General features: G+C 47.2%; 1 protein-coding gene and 1 long non-coding RNA gene across 3 annotated transcripts in view; one reads left to right on the top strand and one right to left on the bottom strand.

Moving 5' to 3' along the window:
• The window catches only part of LOC140720173 (uncharacterized), a 914,213-nt gene that overhangs the window by 754,837 nt on the left and 142,125 nt on the right, over positions 1–17,251 (bottom strand). The gene's annotated exons all lie outside the window — the stretch shown is intronic.
• The window catches only part of LOC140720135 (zinc-binding protein A33-like), a 58,184-nt gene that overhangs the window by 22,376 nt on the left and 18,557 nt on the right, over positions 1–17,251 (top strand). The window contains exon 2 of the mRNA XM_073035021.1: positions 15,793–15,933. Coding sequence (XP_072891122.1) covers positions 15,793–15,933 — 141 coding nt within the window. The remainder of the gene's footprint in view (positions 1–15,792; positions 15,934–17,251) is intronic.

Below are 17,251 nucleotides of genomic sequence, written 5' to 3' on the forward strand. Positions count from 1 at the left end.
CTTAAATGACACAACTGATCTGGCCTCTACTACTTCTACAGGAAGCTCATTCCACACAGCTATCACTCTCTGAGTAAAGAAATACCCCCTCGTGTTTCCCTTAACTTTTGCCCCCTAACTCTCAAATCATGTCCTCTCGTTTGAAATCATGTCCTCTCGTTTGAAATCATGTCCTCTCGTTTGAATCATGTCCTCTCGTTTGAATTCGTTTGAAATTGGAAAAGTAATTTAAGAAAGGTCCCCAAATATCATAAAAAAGATTGTTTCGAATTTAAGACTGAGCAGCGGATCTTTTCTAATTTAAATACGACATAATATCACGTAGCCATTGAAGATGTGTAGGAGGGGTAGACTCCTTCCATTTAAGCAGGATTGCTCTTCTTGCTAAAAGAGAGGTAAAAACTAAAACCTGTAGGTTAGGGGTATTTAAAGTTATATCTTCATTTGCAATAATACCAAACAAGGCAGTAAGGGGATTTGGGTCAAATTGGACCCTAAAAAGTTGAGAGAAGGTATGAAATACTTCCCGCCAAAACTTTTCAATTGTAGGGCAAAACCAAAACATATGAATTAAAGAGGCATCAGCAGAGTTGCATTTATTACAAAGTGCAGAAACATTCGGCTAAAAACTGGAGAGCTTCTGTTTAGAAATGTAAGCTCTATGAACCACTTTAAATTGTAGAAGAGCATAACGAGCACAGAAAGATGATTTATTAACCCGCTTAAGAATTTTATTCCATCTATCATCAGAAATCTGACAATTTAGGTCATCCTCCCAAGCTTTTATATTTTATCTAAAAAGTCTTGTCTAGAATTAATCAACAAGTTATAGATACCGGTAATAGAACCATTAACAAAAGGTTTTAAATTTAAAAGAGCGTCCAGTAAATTTTTATCAGGACCTATAGGAAAAGTAGCTAATTGGAAATGTAGAAAATCTCTAATTTGTAGGTATCTGTAAAAATGAGATTTTGGGAGTGCAAATTTATTTGACAATTGGTCAAATGATGCAAGAGATCCTGAGATAAACAAGTCCCAAAAACACTTAATACCCAGTTCATCCCAATCCTTAAAGACTTTGTCAGTCATGGAAGGGATAAAAAAAAATTAAGGAGATTGGGAAATGATAATGAAAAATTCGCTAAACCAAAAAATTTTCTAAATTGAGACCAGATACTTAAACTTTGCTATTCCCACAACCAATGGACACAATCAACAGCTCCTCATCTCATGTTCTTGATGTTTCTTTCTGGGTTATTTATTAGTTTTCTTTTGTATTTGAATTTTGTTGTCTTTTGCACATGGTTGTTTTGTTTGTCCTGTTGGGGGCGATCTTTCATTCATCGTATAATTGTTCTTGAGTTTACTGAATTTACAATATAATCAAATCCCAAGATTATACATGGTGACATGCCTATACTTTGATAATACATTTACTTTGCACATTTTAAATTGTACATTTCAATTTGTAAATAACTCTCTGAAACACAAGAGCGGGTTGTGAGCTCAGCCTGCCGGGTAAATTATTTTGTTCTAATCTGAATGGTCGGCCCAACACTGTGACCCATCTTTCGAGGCACACCAATTACTGGAAATATACCTGAATTCAACTGGAAAGCCTCAAATACTCTGTCTCTCTGCTCAAGCATGCAAACACACGTAGACACACACACACACACACACACAAAAACGTCGACAATCATACCAGTGCCCAAAAATACCAGGGTGACCTGCCTCAACGACTATCACCCAGTGTCGCTCACTACTGTGATGAAGTGCTTTGATGGGTTGGTCATGGTCAATCAACTCCTGTCTGTGTGCAGGGACCCACTGCAATTTGCCAATCGCTACAATCTGTCAACAATTCTCACTGGCTCACACTTGGCCTTTGATCACCAGGTCAATAGCAAAACTCAAGTCAGGCTGCTGATTACAGCTCAGCGTCCAACACAATCAGACCCTCAATTGTAATCAACAAGCTCCAAAACCTGGGCCTCTGTACCTCCTTCTGCAACTGGATCCTCACCAGGAGACCCCAGTCTGTGTGGATCAGAAATAACATCTCCTCCTTGCTGACAATCAACACTGGCACACCTCAACGATGCGTGCTCAGCCCACTGCTCTACTCTCTCTACCCCCACGTCTGTGTGTCTAGGCTCATCTATAAACTTGCTGATGACACAGCTATTGTTGGTGGAATTTCAGATGGTGACGAGAAGGAGTACAGGAGTGAGATAGATCAGCAAGTTGAGTGGTGTCGCAGCAACAACCTTGCACTCAACATCATGAAGACAAAGGAATTGATTGTGGATTCAGGAAGGGGATGTTGAGGGAACACACACCAGTCCTCATCGTGGGATCAGAAGTGAGAAGGGTGAGCAGTTTCCATTTCCTCCCTCTCAACATCTCTGAGGAACTATCCTGGGCCCAACATATTGATGCAGTTACAATGATGGCACAACATCGGCTATATTTCATTCGGAGATTGAGGGGAATCAGTCTGTCACTAAAGACACTTGCAAATTTCTACAGATGTACTGTGGAGAGCATTCTAACTGGTTGCTTCACTGCCTGGTGTGGAGAGGCCACTGCACAGGATCGGAAAATGCTGCAGAAAGTTGTAAACTCAGCCAGCTCCTTCATGGACACTGGACTCCACAGCATCCAGGACACATTCAAAAAGGTGGCATCCATCATTAAGGACCCCATCACCCAGGACATGACCTCTTCTCATTGCTACCATCAAGAAGAATGTACAGGGGCCTGGAGACACACTCACCGGTTCAGGAACAGCTTCTTCCCCACTGTCAGATTTCTGAATGGACAAAGAACCCATGAACACCCCCTCAGTATTTTTCCTCTCGTTTTGCACTACATTCTAAATATAATTTTACACATACTAACTGTAGTCTGTAGTGTTTATGACTAAATATTGCAATGTACTGCAGACACAAAGGAACAAATTTCACCACACTTCTGCCGATAAATACTTCCTCAGGATTTGCCTTCTCTTTTTGCAATACATTTTAAGTATAATTTTATAAATACTTACTGTAATTTGTGGTTTTCATTCCTAGATATTGCAATGTATGGCTGACAAATTTCACCACATGGCTGATGCTGTGTTGTGTCTGTTCACTGTTTGAGTTCGATATTAAATGAAGAGCATTGAATGGGAAGGAAGGTTTGAATACAAGAATAATGATCTCCTCTGAAGGTATATGGGGTCCTGGTGAGAGCGTACATGGAACACTGTGCACAGGTCTGGTCTCCCTCCCGGAGTCAGCCTGTGGGATGAAGGGAATGAAGAGATTTCCCAGATTGATTTAGGAGGTGAGGTAGTGTCCTCGGAGAGATTATACTGACCGGGCCTGTCTCAAAATTAGAGAAATAAAAGGCCGTCTGACTGAGACAGACACAGTCTCACAGGGTATTGACAGGGTAGAGGCAGGAATGATGTTTCCTTTGGCTGTGGTGAGGAACCGGGGTCACAGAATCCGAGTTCACCACAGCACTACTGAGATGAGGAGAAATTTCCTCACCCAGAGGGCAGCGAATCTTTGGAATTTTCTCCACAAGGTTTCTAAATTCGAAGGACAAATTTTGTGGCTCTGCGATGCTGGGAACGTTGCGCGAAACTGGCGCTGAGGGCAAAGATCAGGCATGTTCTGAGTGAAAGGCAGAACAAACACAAAGGGCCGAATGGCCTGCTCCAGTTTCCTTTTTCTAAAGTCCGAGTTTACCTTTGCGCCTTGTTCTCCCTTGACCTTCAGCCTGTCCTTTTGCACAGGGGAGCGCTCACAGCACCGGAGTTCCGTCGGCAGCCGCTGAGGGCCAGCTCTCGTATCCCAGCAGCAGGAGACAGGACTGGGAGGAAACTCCGGACAATAGGCCCCGATCCACGGCGGGGAAAGACCGGGCACCCTCTGTGTGGCTGAAACATCTCACGGAATCTCCGCCCGAATCTTCACCTCCGCCATCGGAAGGATTCAAATCTCCGGCCGCTGTTGCAGCCTTTACCCGGGGAGCTGCTCCCAATCTCGGGTCTCTCACCGGGTCCACTCGTTCCCGATTCCAAACTTCGGCCCACTGACACGCCTCAGCCAATGGAGGCAAGATCCTCCCAGCGGAGTTCTCTGATTGGCTGTGAGTGTGTCCGAGGGCGGGCTGCTACCGGGAGCTGGAGATATCAGTCACAGTTTGTTCTCAGAATCAATGCAAGTTCCCCGAGGCTCAAAGTTCAAAGTAAATTTTATTATTATTATTTTTTTTTAATTTTTATTGAACACAAACAAAAACAGAAACACTAAACATATGCTAACAAAGACAGGGAATCACACGAAAGCAGCAACAAATATATAACTATTAACTTTAAAAATACAAATAAAAAAGGAAATCCGCTCTAAATATTGTTGGACCGAAGGAACTGTATCTAAGAGGAGTCACAAAAAGGAACATTTACAGTGATAACCCAAAAGGTTGACAGATTTGTACAGTCTTTACAGCCTTCTGGTTATGGGTAGTTTCAGAGTATAAACGTATAGTTTGCAGTCTGACGTAAAAATATAAATGAAGGTTTATAAATGCTGTATTTGCATTTATGGATATAAAATTTGCTGTAAACTAACAACAGATTTCTGATAAAGAAATGATCCCTATGAGATTTGGTGTTATAAGTAAACCCAAATAAGACATTTTGAAAACAAAAAGTAAAATCCACATTAATATATTGATCCATAAATTGACAAACATCAACCCAAAATGTTTTAACATATTCACAATCCCAAAACAGATGAAATAAATCCTCTGGATATAAACCACAAAAAGAACAGTTAGTTTCAATATCAGAATTAAACCTTTGCCAAATAAACATTGGTTGGGTAATATCTATGTCTAATTTTAAAAAAGCCCCAAATACTCCTCCACCTCAGATTCCCCAAGCGACTATTCCAAAAACTAACAGAGTACATATAAGTCACCACATACAACTCCTACAAACATACAGAGCAAAGCTACAGAATGGTAACTATACTTGGATCACTGAAAGATCAATCAGAGTGCAGAAGACAACAAACTTCGCCAATGCAAATAAACAACGAGAACATGAAATAACCGCAGTGGCTGCCGATAGATGTCCGGTGCTCTCAGCGCTCCCTGTTCAATCTGACAGGACGAGAAACAGTGAGGCGCAAAGGTAAACTCGTGTTTCAGAAAATCAGAAATAGAGAAGGTGTGGCCATTCGGCCCCTTGCAACTCTTCTACCTTTCACTCAGAACATGCTTGACTTTTGACCTCAGCACCACTTTCCTGCAACTTCCCATCACCGCTGAGCCCCAGGATATGTCTTTTCAATTTAGAAACCTTGTGGAGATAATTGCAATGATTCACTGCACTCTGGGTGAGGAAATTTCTCCTCATCTCAGTCCTGCTGAGTTGTCCTCGGATTCTGAGTCGGTGAGCGCTGGTTCCACACCTTATGGGAAACATCATTCCAGCCCTTCCGCTGTAAATATCCTGTGAGATTGTATTTCTCTAATTCTGAGACAGGAATGCGATCTGTCTCAGTCCAACCACCTCTTATTTCACTCATTTTGAGACAGTCCGAGTACGATGATTTGTTGTGGGAGCATCTCTATGGACAGCAGGTGAGTGCAGCTATCCTGTATTGTTCCACAGCCTGATGGTTGAGGGGTAGTAACTGTTCCTGACCCTGGTGGGGCGAGTCCTGAGGCTCTCGTACTTTCTACCTGATTACAGCAGTGAGAAAAGAGCCTGCCCGTGTGGCGAGCCTGATCACAGCTGCCTGTATCACCGTCCCCTCTGGCCTGTCCTATCCGGGACCAAAGGGATTGTGGAGAGTAAATGTGGTACTCTGTCGAGTATCACTGTGATCCGTCCCCTCTGGCCTGCCCTATCCGGGACCAAAGGGATTGTGGAGAGTAAATGTGGTACTCTGCCAAGTATTACTGTGATCCTGGCTCTCTTCCTGCCCCTTATTATTCTTGTCTGTGATTGCAGAGCGATAATCTCTGACCCAATGTCCCCTCTTTCTACAAACCCCGTTTCTGTCCTTAGCCAAGTGTCCCCTTCATCTGTACCGTCCGCACGATCCTGCCACCTGTTCTGGGTTCATCGTCGGGACCCGAACTCCATCTCCTCACTACCGGTTCTCTATGCACACTCTCGCTTTTCCACAGTCCATTTAAAGAGATTTAAGTCCATATATAACCCTGAGGAGTGGTACAAGTCCCCGGGCAGGGTCTGGAAAGGGGAACCCACTCCCTGTCCCTGCCCGAGAGGTTCCATATATAACCCTGAGGAGTGGCACGTCCCCGGGCAGGGTCTGGAAAGGGGAACCCACTCCCTGTCCCTGCCCGAGAGGTTCCATATGTAACCCTGAGGAGTGGCACAAGTCCCCGGGCAGGGTCTGGAAAGGGGAACCCACTCCCTGTCCCTGCCCGAGAGGTTCCATATATAACCCCGAGGAGTGGCACGTCCCCGGGCAGGGTCTGGAAAGGGGAACCCACTCCCTGTCCCTGTCCGAGAGGTATCCATATGTAACCCAGAGGAGTGGCACAAGTCCCCGGGCAGGGTCTGGAAAGGGGAACCCACTCCCGTTCCCTGCCCGAGAGGTTCCATATATAACCCTGAGGAGTGGCACAAGTCCCCAGGCAGGGTCTGGAAAGGGGAACCCACTCCCTGTCCCTTTCCGAGAGGTTCCATATATAACCCTGAGGAGTGTCACAAGTCCCCGGGCAGGGTCCGGAAAGGGGAACCCACTCCCTGACCCAGTCTGAGAGGTTAAATATATAACCCTGAGGAGTGGCACAAGTCCCCGGGCAGGGTCCGGAAAGGGGAACCCACTCCCTGACCCAGTCTGAGAGGTTAAATATATAACCCTGAGGAGTGGCACAAGTCCCTGGGCAGGGTCTGGAAAGGGGAACCCACTCCCTGTCCCTGTCCGAGAGGTTCCATATATAACGCTGAGGATTGGCACAAGTCCCTGGGCAGGGTCTGGAAAGGGGAACCCACTCCCTGTCCCTGCCCGAGAGGTTCCATATATAACCCCGAGGAGTGGCACGTCCCCGGGCAGGGTCTGGAAAGGGGAACCCACTCCCTGTCCCTGTCCGAGAGGTATCCATATGTAACCCAGAGGAGTGGCACAAGTCCCCGGGCAGGGTCTGGAAAGGGGAACCCACTCCCGTTCCCTGCCCGAGAGGTTCCATATATAACCCTGAGGAGTGGCACAAGTCCCCAGGCAGGGTCTGGAAAGGGGAACCCACTCCCTGTCCCTTTCCGAGAGGTTCCATATATAACCCTGAGGAGTGTCACAAGTCCCCGGGCAGGGTCCGGAAAGGGGAACCCACTCCCTGACCCAGTCTGAGAGGTTAAATATATAACCCTGAGGAGTGGCACAAGTCCCCGGGCAGGGCCTGGAAAGGGGAACCCACTCCCTGTCCCTGTCCGAGAGGTTCCATATATAACCCTGAGGAGTGGCACAAGTCCCCGGGCAGGGTCTGGAAAGGGGAACCCACCGCCTGTCCCTGTCCGAGAAGTTCCATATATAACCCTGAGGAGCGGCACAAGTCCCTGGGCAGGGTCTGGAAAGGGGAACCCACTCCCTGTCCCTGTCCGAGAGGTTCCATATATAACGCTGAGGATTGGCACAAGTCCCTGGGCAGGGTCTGGAAAGGGGAACCCACTCCCTGTCCCTGTCCGAGAGGTTCCATATATAACGCTGAGGATTGGCACAAGTCCCTGGGCAGGGTCTGGAAAGGGGAACCCACTCCCTGTCCCTGTCCGAGAGGTTCCATATATAACCCTGAGGAGTGCAGACAAGTCCCCGGGCAGGGTCTGGAAAGGGGAACCCACTCCCTGTCCCTGTCCGAGAGGTTCCATATATAACGCTGAGGATTGGCACAAGTCCCTGGGCAGGGTCTGGAAAGGGGAACCCACTCCCTGTCCCTGTCCGAGAGGTTCCATATATAACCCTGAGGAGTGCAGACAAGTCCCCGGGCAGGGTCTGGAAAGGGGAACCCACTCCCTGTCCCTGCCCGAGAGTTTCCATATATAACCCTGAGGAGTGGCACAAGTCCCCGGTCAGGGTCTGGAGAGTTTGGCAAGTCTGTGTGAGCCAATTATGGAACGCCATTGGTTTTTCTAGCGGGTCAGAAGCATTACTAATCAGTCTCCACATCTCACTGGGGTCCAGGGCTTTGAAATTGGAATATCTCTCACCATTATTCCGGGAAACTGTCTGAAATTTCCCCGAAAGATCTATCTGCTGGCTCAGATCTTATTCCCTTTGATTTTGTTATCTGCCGTGTCTGTTCCCGGCTAACAGGTGTTAATTCAGGGAGCCATTCCGTCCCGGCCCCTCCGGGCGTGGGAACAACAGCCGATGCAGAGGGAGCCTCAGCAGGTGGTTATCGAGGCCGCTGTTGGACGTCTGCAGCTACTTCAATAACCTCTGAGGGGTCTCCAATTGATCACACAGGGGAGATGAGCAGAAGGAGCCGGCAACTGTGGCCACCAGAAATATTTGTGCATATCGCAATAGATATGTTAGGGACTGAAGTAGAACAGTGAAACGCACGACCTCAGGTGTAATGATCCCTCGATTCTGCCTGAGCCACGTGCCAGTGAAGGTAAGAACAGGATGATTGACAGATGACAGTGTGGCTGTGAAACTGGTGTGGAGGGGCAGGGTCCGGGATCATTAGTGAACATAGGACCTGTACAACAGGGACTGTTTACACCTGAACTCAGGGGGTGGGGAGGGTCAGTGTCTGCTGATATCCATGCGGGTAGGATTGCTACAGCTGTCCGAGAGGTTTTAAACTAATTTGGCAGCAGATCTGAAGTGGAGTGATAGGGCTGAGGAGAATGTTGTTAGTTTTCAAACAGCGGCAGTGTGTAGTGAGACTGCCACCATTGAGAGGCTGACGACAGGGAAACATTTCAGTGGGCGGGATGAGTTTCAATGCAAAAGGGTGAGAAAATGAAAAAGGTGATGAATACGGAACTGAAGGTTTTATATTTGAATGTGAGCAATACATGGAGTAAGGGAGATGAACTTGTGTCACAGTTACAGATTGGCATTGTGGGCATCACTGAATGGTGGCTGAAGGAAGATTATAGCTGGGAGCTTCATGTCCAATGATACAGATTGTATTGAATTATATTATTTTCTATTTTATATTTGTAATTAATTTTTTCCCTTTTTGGTGATCTATTTTCACATTGACACAAGAGAGTTTTTATTTCTGTTCATCAGTGTGAATAAAACAAATCTAAATCCACTCTGTCTCAATGTTGTAAAACAATAAAAGGTGAAAATTTCCAAGGTGACAATAAACGGACTGAGTGTCCTCATAATCTAATCTCAGTGCAATTACGAAGAAAGCACGGCAGTGCCTCTCCTTCCTTTGAAGTTTGCAAAGCTGCAGCATGACATCGAAAACTTTGACAAACATCTACAGATGTGCGGTGGAGAGTAGCTGCATCGTGGCCTGGTATGGAAACAGCAAACCCTTGAAAGGAAAATCCTACACAAAGTAGTGGATATGTCCCAGTACATCACGGGTAAAACCCTCCCCTCCACCGAGCACATCTCTGTGGAGTGCTGTCACAGGAAAGCAGCATCCATTAGGAAGGACACACACCAACAAGGACATGCTCTCTTCTCACTGCAGCCATCTGGAAGAGGGTGCGGGATCCTCAGGCCCACACCACCAGGTCAGAAACAGCGACTACCCCTGAACCATTAGGCTCTCGAACCAGAGGGCATAACTTCACCGAAATTCAGTAACCCCTTCACTGAACCGTTCCCACAACCTCTGGACTCACTTTCCAGGACCCTTCATCTCATGTTCTTCATCTTTATTTCTCATTTATTTATTATTGTTATTTCCTTTATATTCACAGTTTATTGTCTTTTGCATTAAGTTTTTAGTCCGTCCTGTTGGGGTCAGTCTGTCAGTGATTCTATTATGGCTCTTGGATTTCCTGAATTTTCCCCAAAAATATGAAACCAGGATTGTGCATGATGACATGCTTAAACTTTGATAATAAATTTACTTTGTAGATTTTAAATTGTACAGTTAAAGGGACACACACACACACACACACACACACACACACACACACACACACACACACACACACACACACACACACACACACACACACACACACACACACACACACACACACACACACACACACACACACACACTCTGGTGACAATCATACTGGTGCCCAAAAAGAACAGGGTGAACTGCCTCCATGACTATCACCCAGTGGCGCTCACATCTACTGTGATGAAGTGCTTTGAGGGTTTGGTCATGACTAGAATCAACTCCTGTCTGTGCATGGACCTGGACCCACTGCAATTTGCCGATCGCCACAATATACCTACAGCAGATGCAATCTCACTGGCTCTCAACTCAGCCTTAGATCACCTGGACAATAGCAATATACAAGTCAGGCTGATGATTACAGCTCAGCGTTCAACACAATCAGACCCTCAATTGTAATCAACAAGCTCCAAAACCTGGGCCTCTGTACCTCCTTCTGCACCTGGATCCTCACCAGGAGACTCCAGTCTGTGTGGATCAGAAATAACATCTCCTCCTTGCTGACAATCAACACTGGCACACCTCAACGATGCGTGCTCAGCCAACTGCTCTACTCTCTCTACACCCAGGTCTGTGTGGCTAGGCTCATCTGTAAACTTGCTGATGACACAACTATCGTTGCTGGAATTTCAGATGGTGACGAGGAGGAGTACAGGAGTGAGATAGATCAGCAAGTTGAGTGGCGTCACTGCAACAACCTTGCACTCAACATCATGAAGACAAAGGAATTGATTGTGGATTCAGGAAGGGGAACTCGAGGGAACACACACCAGTCCTCATCGAGGGATCAGAAGTGAAAAGGGTGAGCAGTTTCCATTTCCTGCCTGTCAACATTTCTGAGGAACTATCCTGGGCACAACATATTGATGCAGTTACAATGAAGGCACAACATCGGCTATATTTCATTCGGAGATTGAGGGGAATCGGTCTGTCACTAAAGACACTTGCAGATTTCCACAGATGTACTGTGGAGAGCATTCTAACTGGTTCCTTCACTGCCTGGTATGGAGAGGCCACTGCACAGGATCGGAAAATGCTGCAGAAAGTTGTAAACTCAGCCAGCTCCTTCATGGGCACTGGACTCCACAGCATCCAGGACACATTCAGGACACATTCCCTCTTCCATCAGATTTCTGAATGGACAATGAACTCAAGAACATTTCCTCTGTATTTTCCCTCCGGTTTTGCAATACGTTTTGAATTTACTTTTGTAAATACTTATTGTGATTTATACGTTTATTATTATGTATTGCAATGTACTGCTGTCACAAAACAATAAATTTCACCACATGTGCCGGTGATATTAAACCTGATTCTGATACACAAACACACACAGCTGGGCTCAGACATACAACACTCCCACATTCCTCCCTTTGTGACACCCTGCTTGCTCCGTGGCCCCCGGTATGAAGCTCAAACTGTTGCAACACCTGCCCTTTAAATTCATGGCCGAGGCTGTGTTGTGTCTGTGCACTGTTTGAGTTCGATATTAAATAAAGAGCATTGAATGGGAAGGAAGGTTTGAATAGAAGAATAAAGATCTCCTCTGAAGGTATATGGGGTCCTGGTGAGAGCGTACATGGAACACTGTGCACAGGTCTGGTCTCCCTCCCGGAGTCAGCCTGTGGGATGAAGGGAATGAAGAGAAGGTTTCAGAGATTGCTTTGGGGGGGGAGGTAGTGTCCTCAGAGAGATTACACTGACTGGGCCTGTCTCAAAATTAGAGAAATAAGAGGTGGTCTGACTGAGACAGACACAGTCTCACAGGGTATTGACAGGGTGGGGCAGGAATGGTGTTTTTCTTCACTGGGTGTTGAATAAGGGGTCACAGACTCAGAATCCGATGTCATCTGACAGGACTTAGAGTGTGGCAAATCTTTGGATTTTTTTCCCCACAAGGTTTCTAAATTCACAAGGAATATTGAAGGGCTCAGCGAAGATGGGAACGTTGCAAGAAAGTGTCGCTGAGGTCAAAGATCAGCCATGATCGGAGTGAAAGGCTGAACAGGGGCAAGGGGCCGAATGGCCACGCCTGCTGCAGTTTCTTATTTTCGAAAGCACGAATTTACCTTTACACCTTGTTCTCCCTTGGCCTTCAGCACGTCCGATTACCCAGGGGAGCGGTGAGAGCACCGGAGATCCATCACCAGCCGCTGCGGGTCAGATCCGGGCTCCCAGCAGCAGGAAACTGGTCTGACAGAAAACTCCCGACAACAGGCCCCTGATTCTTGGCGGGAAAAGACCGGGCACCCTCCGTGCAGCTGAAACATCTCACGGAATCTCCGTCATGGGAAGGATTCACCCGGCCGGTGTTGCAACCTTTACCCGAAATGTAGCTCCCAATCTCCGGCCTCTCCCCGGGTCCACTCGCTCTCAGCTCCAAACCTCGGACCGCTCCGAACATTCAGCATCCCGCCCACTGACACTCCTCAACCAATATGAGCAAGACTCTCCCAGCGATGCCGCTGATTGGCTGTGAGTGTGACTGACGGGCTGCTACCGGAAGCTGGAGATGTCAGTCACAGTTTGCTCTCAGAATGGAAGGAATTTCCCCGAAACTCAAACTTCAGGGTAAATTTTATTATCAGAGTACGGATAACTCACCACATACAACCCCGAGAAGCATTTTGCTGCGGACACAGAGAAGATCGACAGAATAGTAACTATAACTGGATCTGTGAATGATTAGCCAGAGTGCGGAAGACAATAAACTGTGTAAATACAAATATAAATAATTAGCAATAAATAACAGGAACATGAAATAACCGCAGCGGCTGCTGATGGATCTCCGGAGCTCTCACCGCTCCCCTGCTCAATCCACAGGCTGAAGGCCAAGGGAGAACAAGGCGCAAAGCGGAACTCGTGTTTTATAAAATAAGAAACAGGAGGAGGCGTGGCTATTCGGCCCATTGCGCCTGTTCTGCCCTTCACTCAGAACATAAAACCATAAGACACAGGAGCAGAATTAAGCCGCCTAGCCCATCGAGTCTGCTCCGCCATTCGATCACGGATGATCCTTTTTCCCTCCTCATCCCCAGTTCCCGGCTTCTCCCCGTAGCCTTTGCTGTCATGTCCAATCAGGAACCTATCAATCTCCGCCTTAATGACACCCAACGACCCGGCCTCCACAGCTGCATGTGGCTACGAATTCCACAAATTCACCACACCTTATCTAGACATTTCTCCGCATCTCTGTTTTGAAAGGGGTCCCCCTACCCTGAGGCTGTGCAACAAATTCCACAGATTCACCACCCTCTGGCTAATAAAAATTCTTCGCATCTCAGTTCTGAATGGGCGCCCTTCAATCCTCAAGTCATGCTCTCTCGTACTAGACTCCCCCATAATGGGAAACAACTTTGCCATATCCACTCTGTCCATGCCTTTCAACATTCGAAATGTTTCTGTGAGGTTCCCCCTCATTCTTCTAAACTCCACGGAGTACAGTCCAAGAGCGGTCAAATGTTCCTCGTATGTTAACCCTCTCATTCCCGGAATCATTCCAGTGAACCTTCTCTGAACCTTCTCCAACGTCAGCAAATTCTTTCTTAAATAAGGAGCCCAAAACTGCACACAGTATTCCAAGTGAGGTCTTACCCGTTCCTTATAGAGCCCCAACATCACATCCCTGCTCCTATACTCTATTCCTCTAGAAATGAATGCCAGCATTGCATACGCCTTCTTCACCACCGGCTCAACCTGGAGGTTAGCCTTAAGGGTATCCTGCTCGAGAACTCCCAAGTCCCGTTGCATCTCAGAACTTTGAGTTCTCTCTCCATTTAAATAATAGTCTGCCCGTTTATTTCTTCTACCAACGTGCATGACCATACACTTTTCAACATTGTATTTCATTTGCCACTTCTTTGCCCATTCTCCCAATCTATCCAAGTCTCTCTGCAGACTCTCTGTTTCCTCAGCACTACTGTCCCCTCCACCTATCTTTGTATCATCAGCAAACTTAGCCACAAAGCCATCTATTCCATAATCCAAATCGTTGATATATAACATAAAAAGAAGCGGCCCCAACACGGACCCCTGTGGAAAACCACTGGTAACCAGCAGCCAACCAGAATGGGATCCTTTATTCCCACTCTCTGTTTCCTGCCAATCAGCCAACCCTCTATCCGCATATGTAACTTTCCCGTAATTCCATGGGCTCTTATCTTGTTTAGCAGCCTCATATGCGGCACCTTGTCAAAGGCCTTCTGAAAATCCAAATACACAACATCCACTGCATCTCCCTTGTCTAGCCTACTTGTAATTTCCTCAAAAAATTGCACTAGGTTTGTCAGGCAGGATTTTCCTTCAAGGAAACCATGCTGAGTTCTGCCTATCTTGTCATATGTCTCCAGGTACTCCGTAACCTCATCCTTGACAATCGACTCCAACAACTTCCCAACCACCGATGTCAACCTAACAAGTCTATGATTTTCTTTTTGCTTCCTTGCCCCCTTCTTAAATAGCAGAGTCCTCCGGAACCAGTCCAGAATCTAGTGACTTTTGAAAGATCTTTGCTAATGCCTCCGCGATCTCCACAGATACTTCCTTCAGAACACGAGGGTGCATTCCATCTGGTCCAGGACATTTATCTACCCTGAGACTATTCAGCCTCCTGAGTACTTTCTCTGTTGTAATTGTGACTGCGCACACTTCTCTTCCCTGACACCCTTGAGTGTCCGGTATACTGCTGATATCTTCCTCAGTGAGGACTGATGCAAATACTCGTTCAGTTCCTCAGCCATCTCCTTATCTCCCATTACAATTTCTCCAGCATCATTTTCTATCTGTCCTGTATCTGCTCTCACCTGTATTTTTATATACTTGAACAAGTCCTGCTGTTCCTGCCCCAACCCTGTCAATATCCTGTGAGATTGAGCCTGTCCCTTTTACTTCTCTAATTCTGAGACAGGCCCAATGCGATCAGTCTCAGTCAAACCACCTCCGATTTCACTCATTTTGTTACGATGATTGGTTGTGGGAGCATCTCAATGGACGGTAAGTGAGTGTAGTTATCCTGTGTTGTTCCTGAGCCTGATGGTTGAGGGGTAGTAACTGTTCCTGAATCTGGTTGTGCGAGTCCTGAGGCTCTTGTACCTTATACCCGATTTCAGCAGCGAGAAAAGAGCCTGGCCTGGGTGGTGAGCATCTCTGATGATGGATGCTGCTCTACTCCGACAGCGTTTCATGTCGATGTGCTCAGTGGTTGGGAGGATCCACCCGGGATGCACCGGGCCGAATCCAACACCTTGTGTCTGTTTATCAACGGGGCGATGAACTACTTTGATCATCGTGCCAAACCTTACCTGGGGAGAGGGAAATTGCTAATGCCTCCGCAATCTCCACAGATCCTTCCTTCAGAACACGAGGGTGCATTCCATCTGGTCCGGGAGATTTATCTACCCTTAGACTGAGGGAAATGGCAATCGAGATTTCGAGTTCAGACAGTCCAGCTGAAGGATCTCGACCTGAAAGTCGATTTTACATTTCTCTCCAAAGATGCTGCCTGACCCGCTCAGCCCCTCGAGTTTGTTACTCGAGATTCCAGCATCTGCAGTTTCTTGTGCCTCTCTTTTCAGAACTTGTCCCTTTCAGTCCTGCCTCAGACTGAACCAGGCTCTTCTCTCCGGCTTTATTTCTGTTCTGCTTCCTCTTTAGCCCATCACGCCTACCGGGACACAGGCCGCCAACAGCAGCTCGTCAGAGTCCCCTGTCCAGGGCGAAGGTTACCGGCCCTGTGGCTTCTCCTTTCTCCGCACGACTTCAATCGTCTTCCAGAGGAAGTTCCTTCCGATCCCAGTGATGAGGCCTTTGGCGGTTCATTTGACATTTCTGTGCACTGCCACTTTTTGGGATGAGGTTGCAAACCCCAGGCCCAACGCCGCTCCTTTCGGAGCCGGGCTCAGACAGTCCACGGCCGAATTTTCATTTCTGTTCTGATCTGTTTAATGTGTTGCTGATCCCACCCTGCGACGGAAATTACCACTATTACTTCCCATTGAACACATCCAGCAGCAGAATGTTCATTCCCTGAGACTGTTCCGACATGCTTAATCTGTTTCTGATCCCTCACTGATATAGATACAATCCCTTCCCTCAGACAGCAACATAATGTTCACTCTCTGAGTCTGCAGCGCGCGTAGTGGACAATTGCGGTACTGCAGGGGATCAGCCCCTCCCCGAAAGTGAAAGCATTCTGAATCAGGAAGTGCTGCGAGTTAACATGGCTTCGAAAGGACAGGTCGAGAGTTTGAGCGAGGAGGCAATTTGTCCCGTTTGCCTGGATTTCTTCACCGATCCGGTTATACTGGAGTGCGGACACAACTTCTGTCGCTCTTGTATCACACAGTGTTGGGAAAGGGAGCAGAGAAACTCCTGCCCGGAATGTAGAGAGGTGTTTACTGACCGCACCCTCAGGGTGAACCGGGCCTTAGCAAATCTGACACAAAAAGTTCGGAATCTAAGCCTGAGCCCGAAAGGGAAGGAAAGTAAACGTCACTGCGAGGAACATGAGGAAGAACTGAAGCTGTTTTGTGAAACGGACAAGACACTGATCTGTCTGGTCTGTAGAGACGCGCAGGAACACAGAGAGCACCGCTTCATGCCGATTAAAGAAGCTGTTAAAATCTACAAGGTAAAACTAACCCGAATTTGATCTTCACTCTATCCTCCATTCTTCTGCCTGAGACCACAGGAGCCTTCACATCGAACACATCATTCCCCGCAACTTCCGCCATCTCCAACGGGATTCTACCACCAAATACATCTCTCCCTCCAACAGCCCAGACCCACCCCTCCCCACAACTCTCCGCGCTCTGTAAGGATTGTCCATTACGTACTATAACTCCATTACCCACTCGCTCCTACCCACTGATCTCCCTCCTGGCAATGTTACCTGCAAGCGGGACAAGTGCTACACCTGACTCCTAACCTCCTCCCTCGTCACCATTCAGGGCCGCAAACAGCCCAGTTCCTCCCGTTTCTTACATGGTCGATTGTCCTCTCGTATTAGATTCCTTCTTCTCCAGCCCTTTACCTCATCCACCTGTCCCCTCTCAGTTTCTCACTTCATCACCCTCCCCCACGTTCCCCCTCACGTTGTCTCACCCGTCACCTG

Source organism: Hemitrygon akajei, unplaced genomic scaffold (genome assembly GCF_048418815.1).
Source record: "Hemitrygon akajei unplaced genomic scaffold, sHemAka1.3 Scf000037, whole genome shotgun sequence".
Classification (NCBI taxonomy): Eukaryota; Metazoa; Chordata; class Chondrichthyes; order Myliobatiformes; family Dasyatidae; genus Hemitrygon; species Hemitrygon akajei.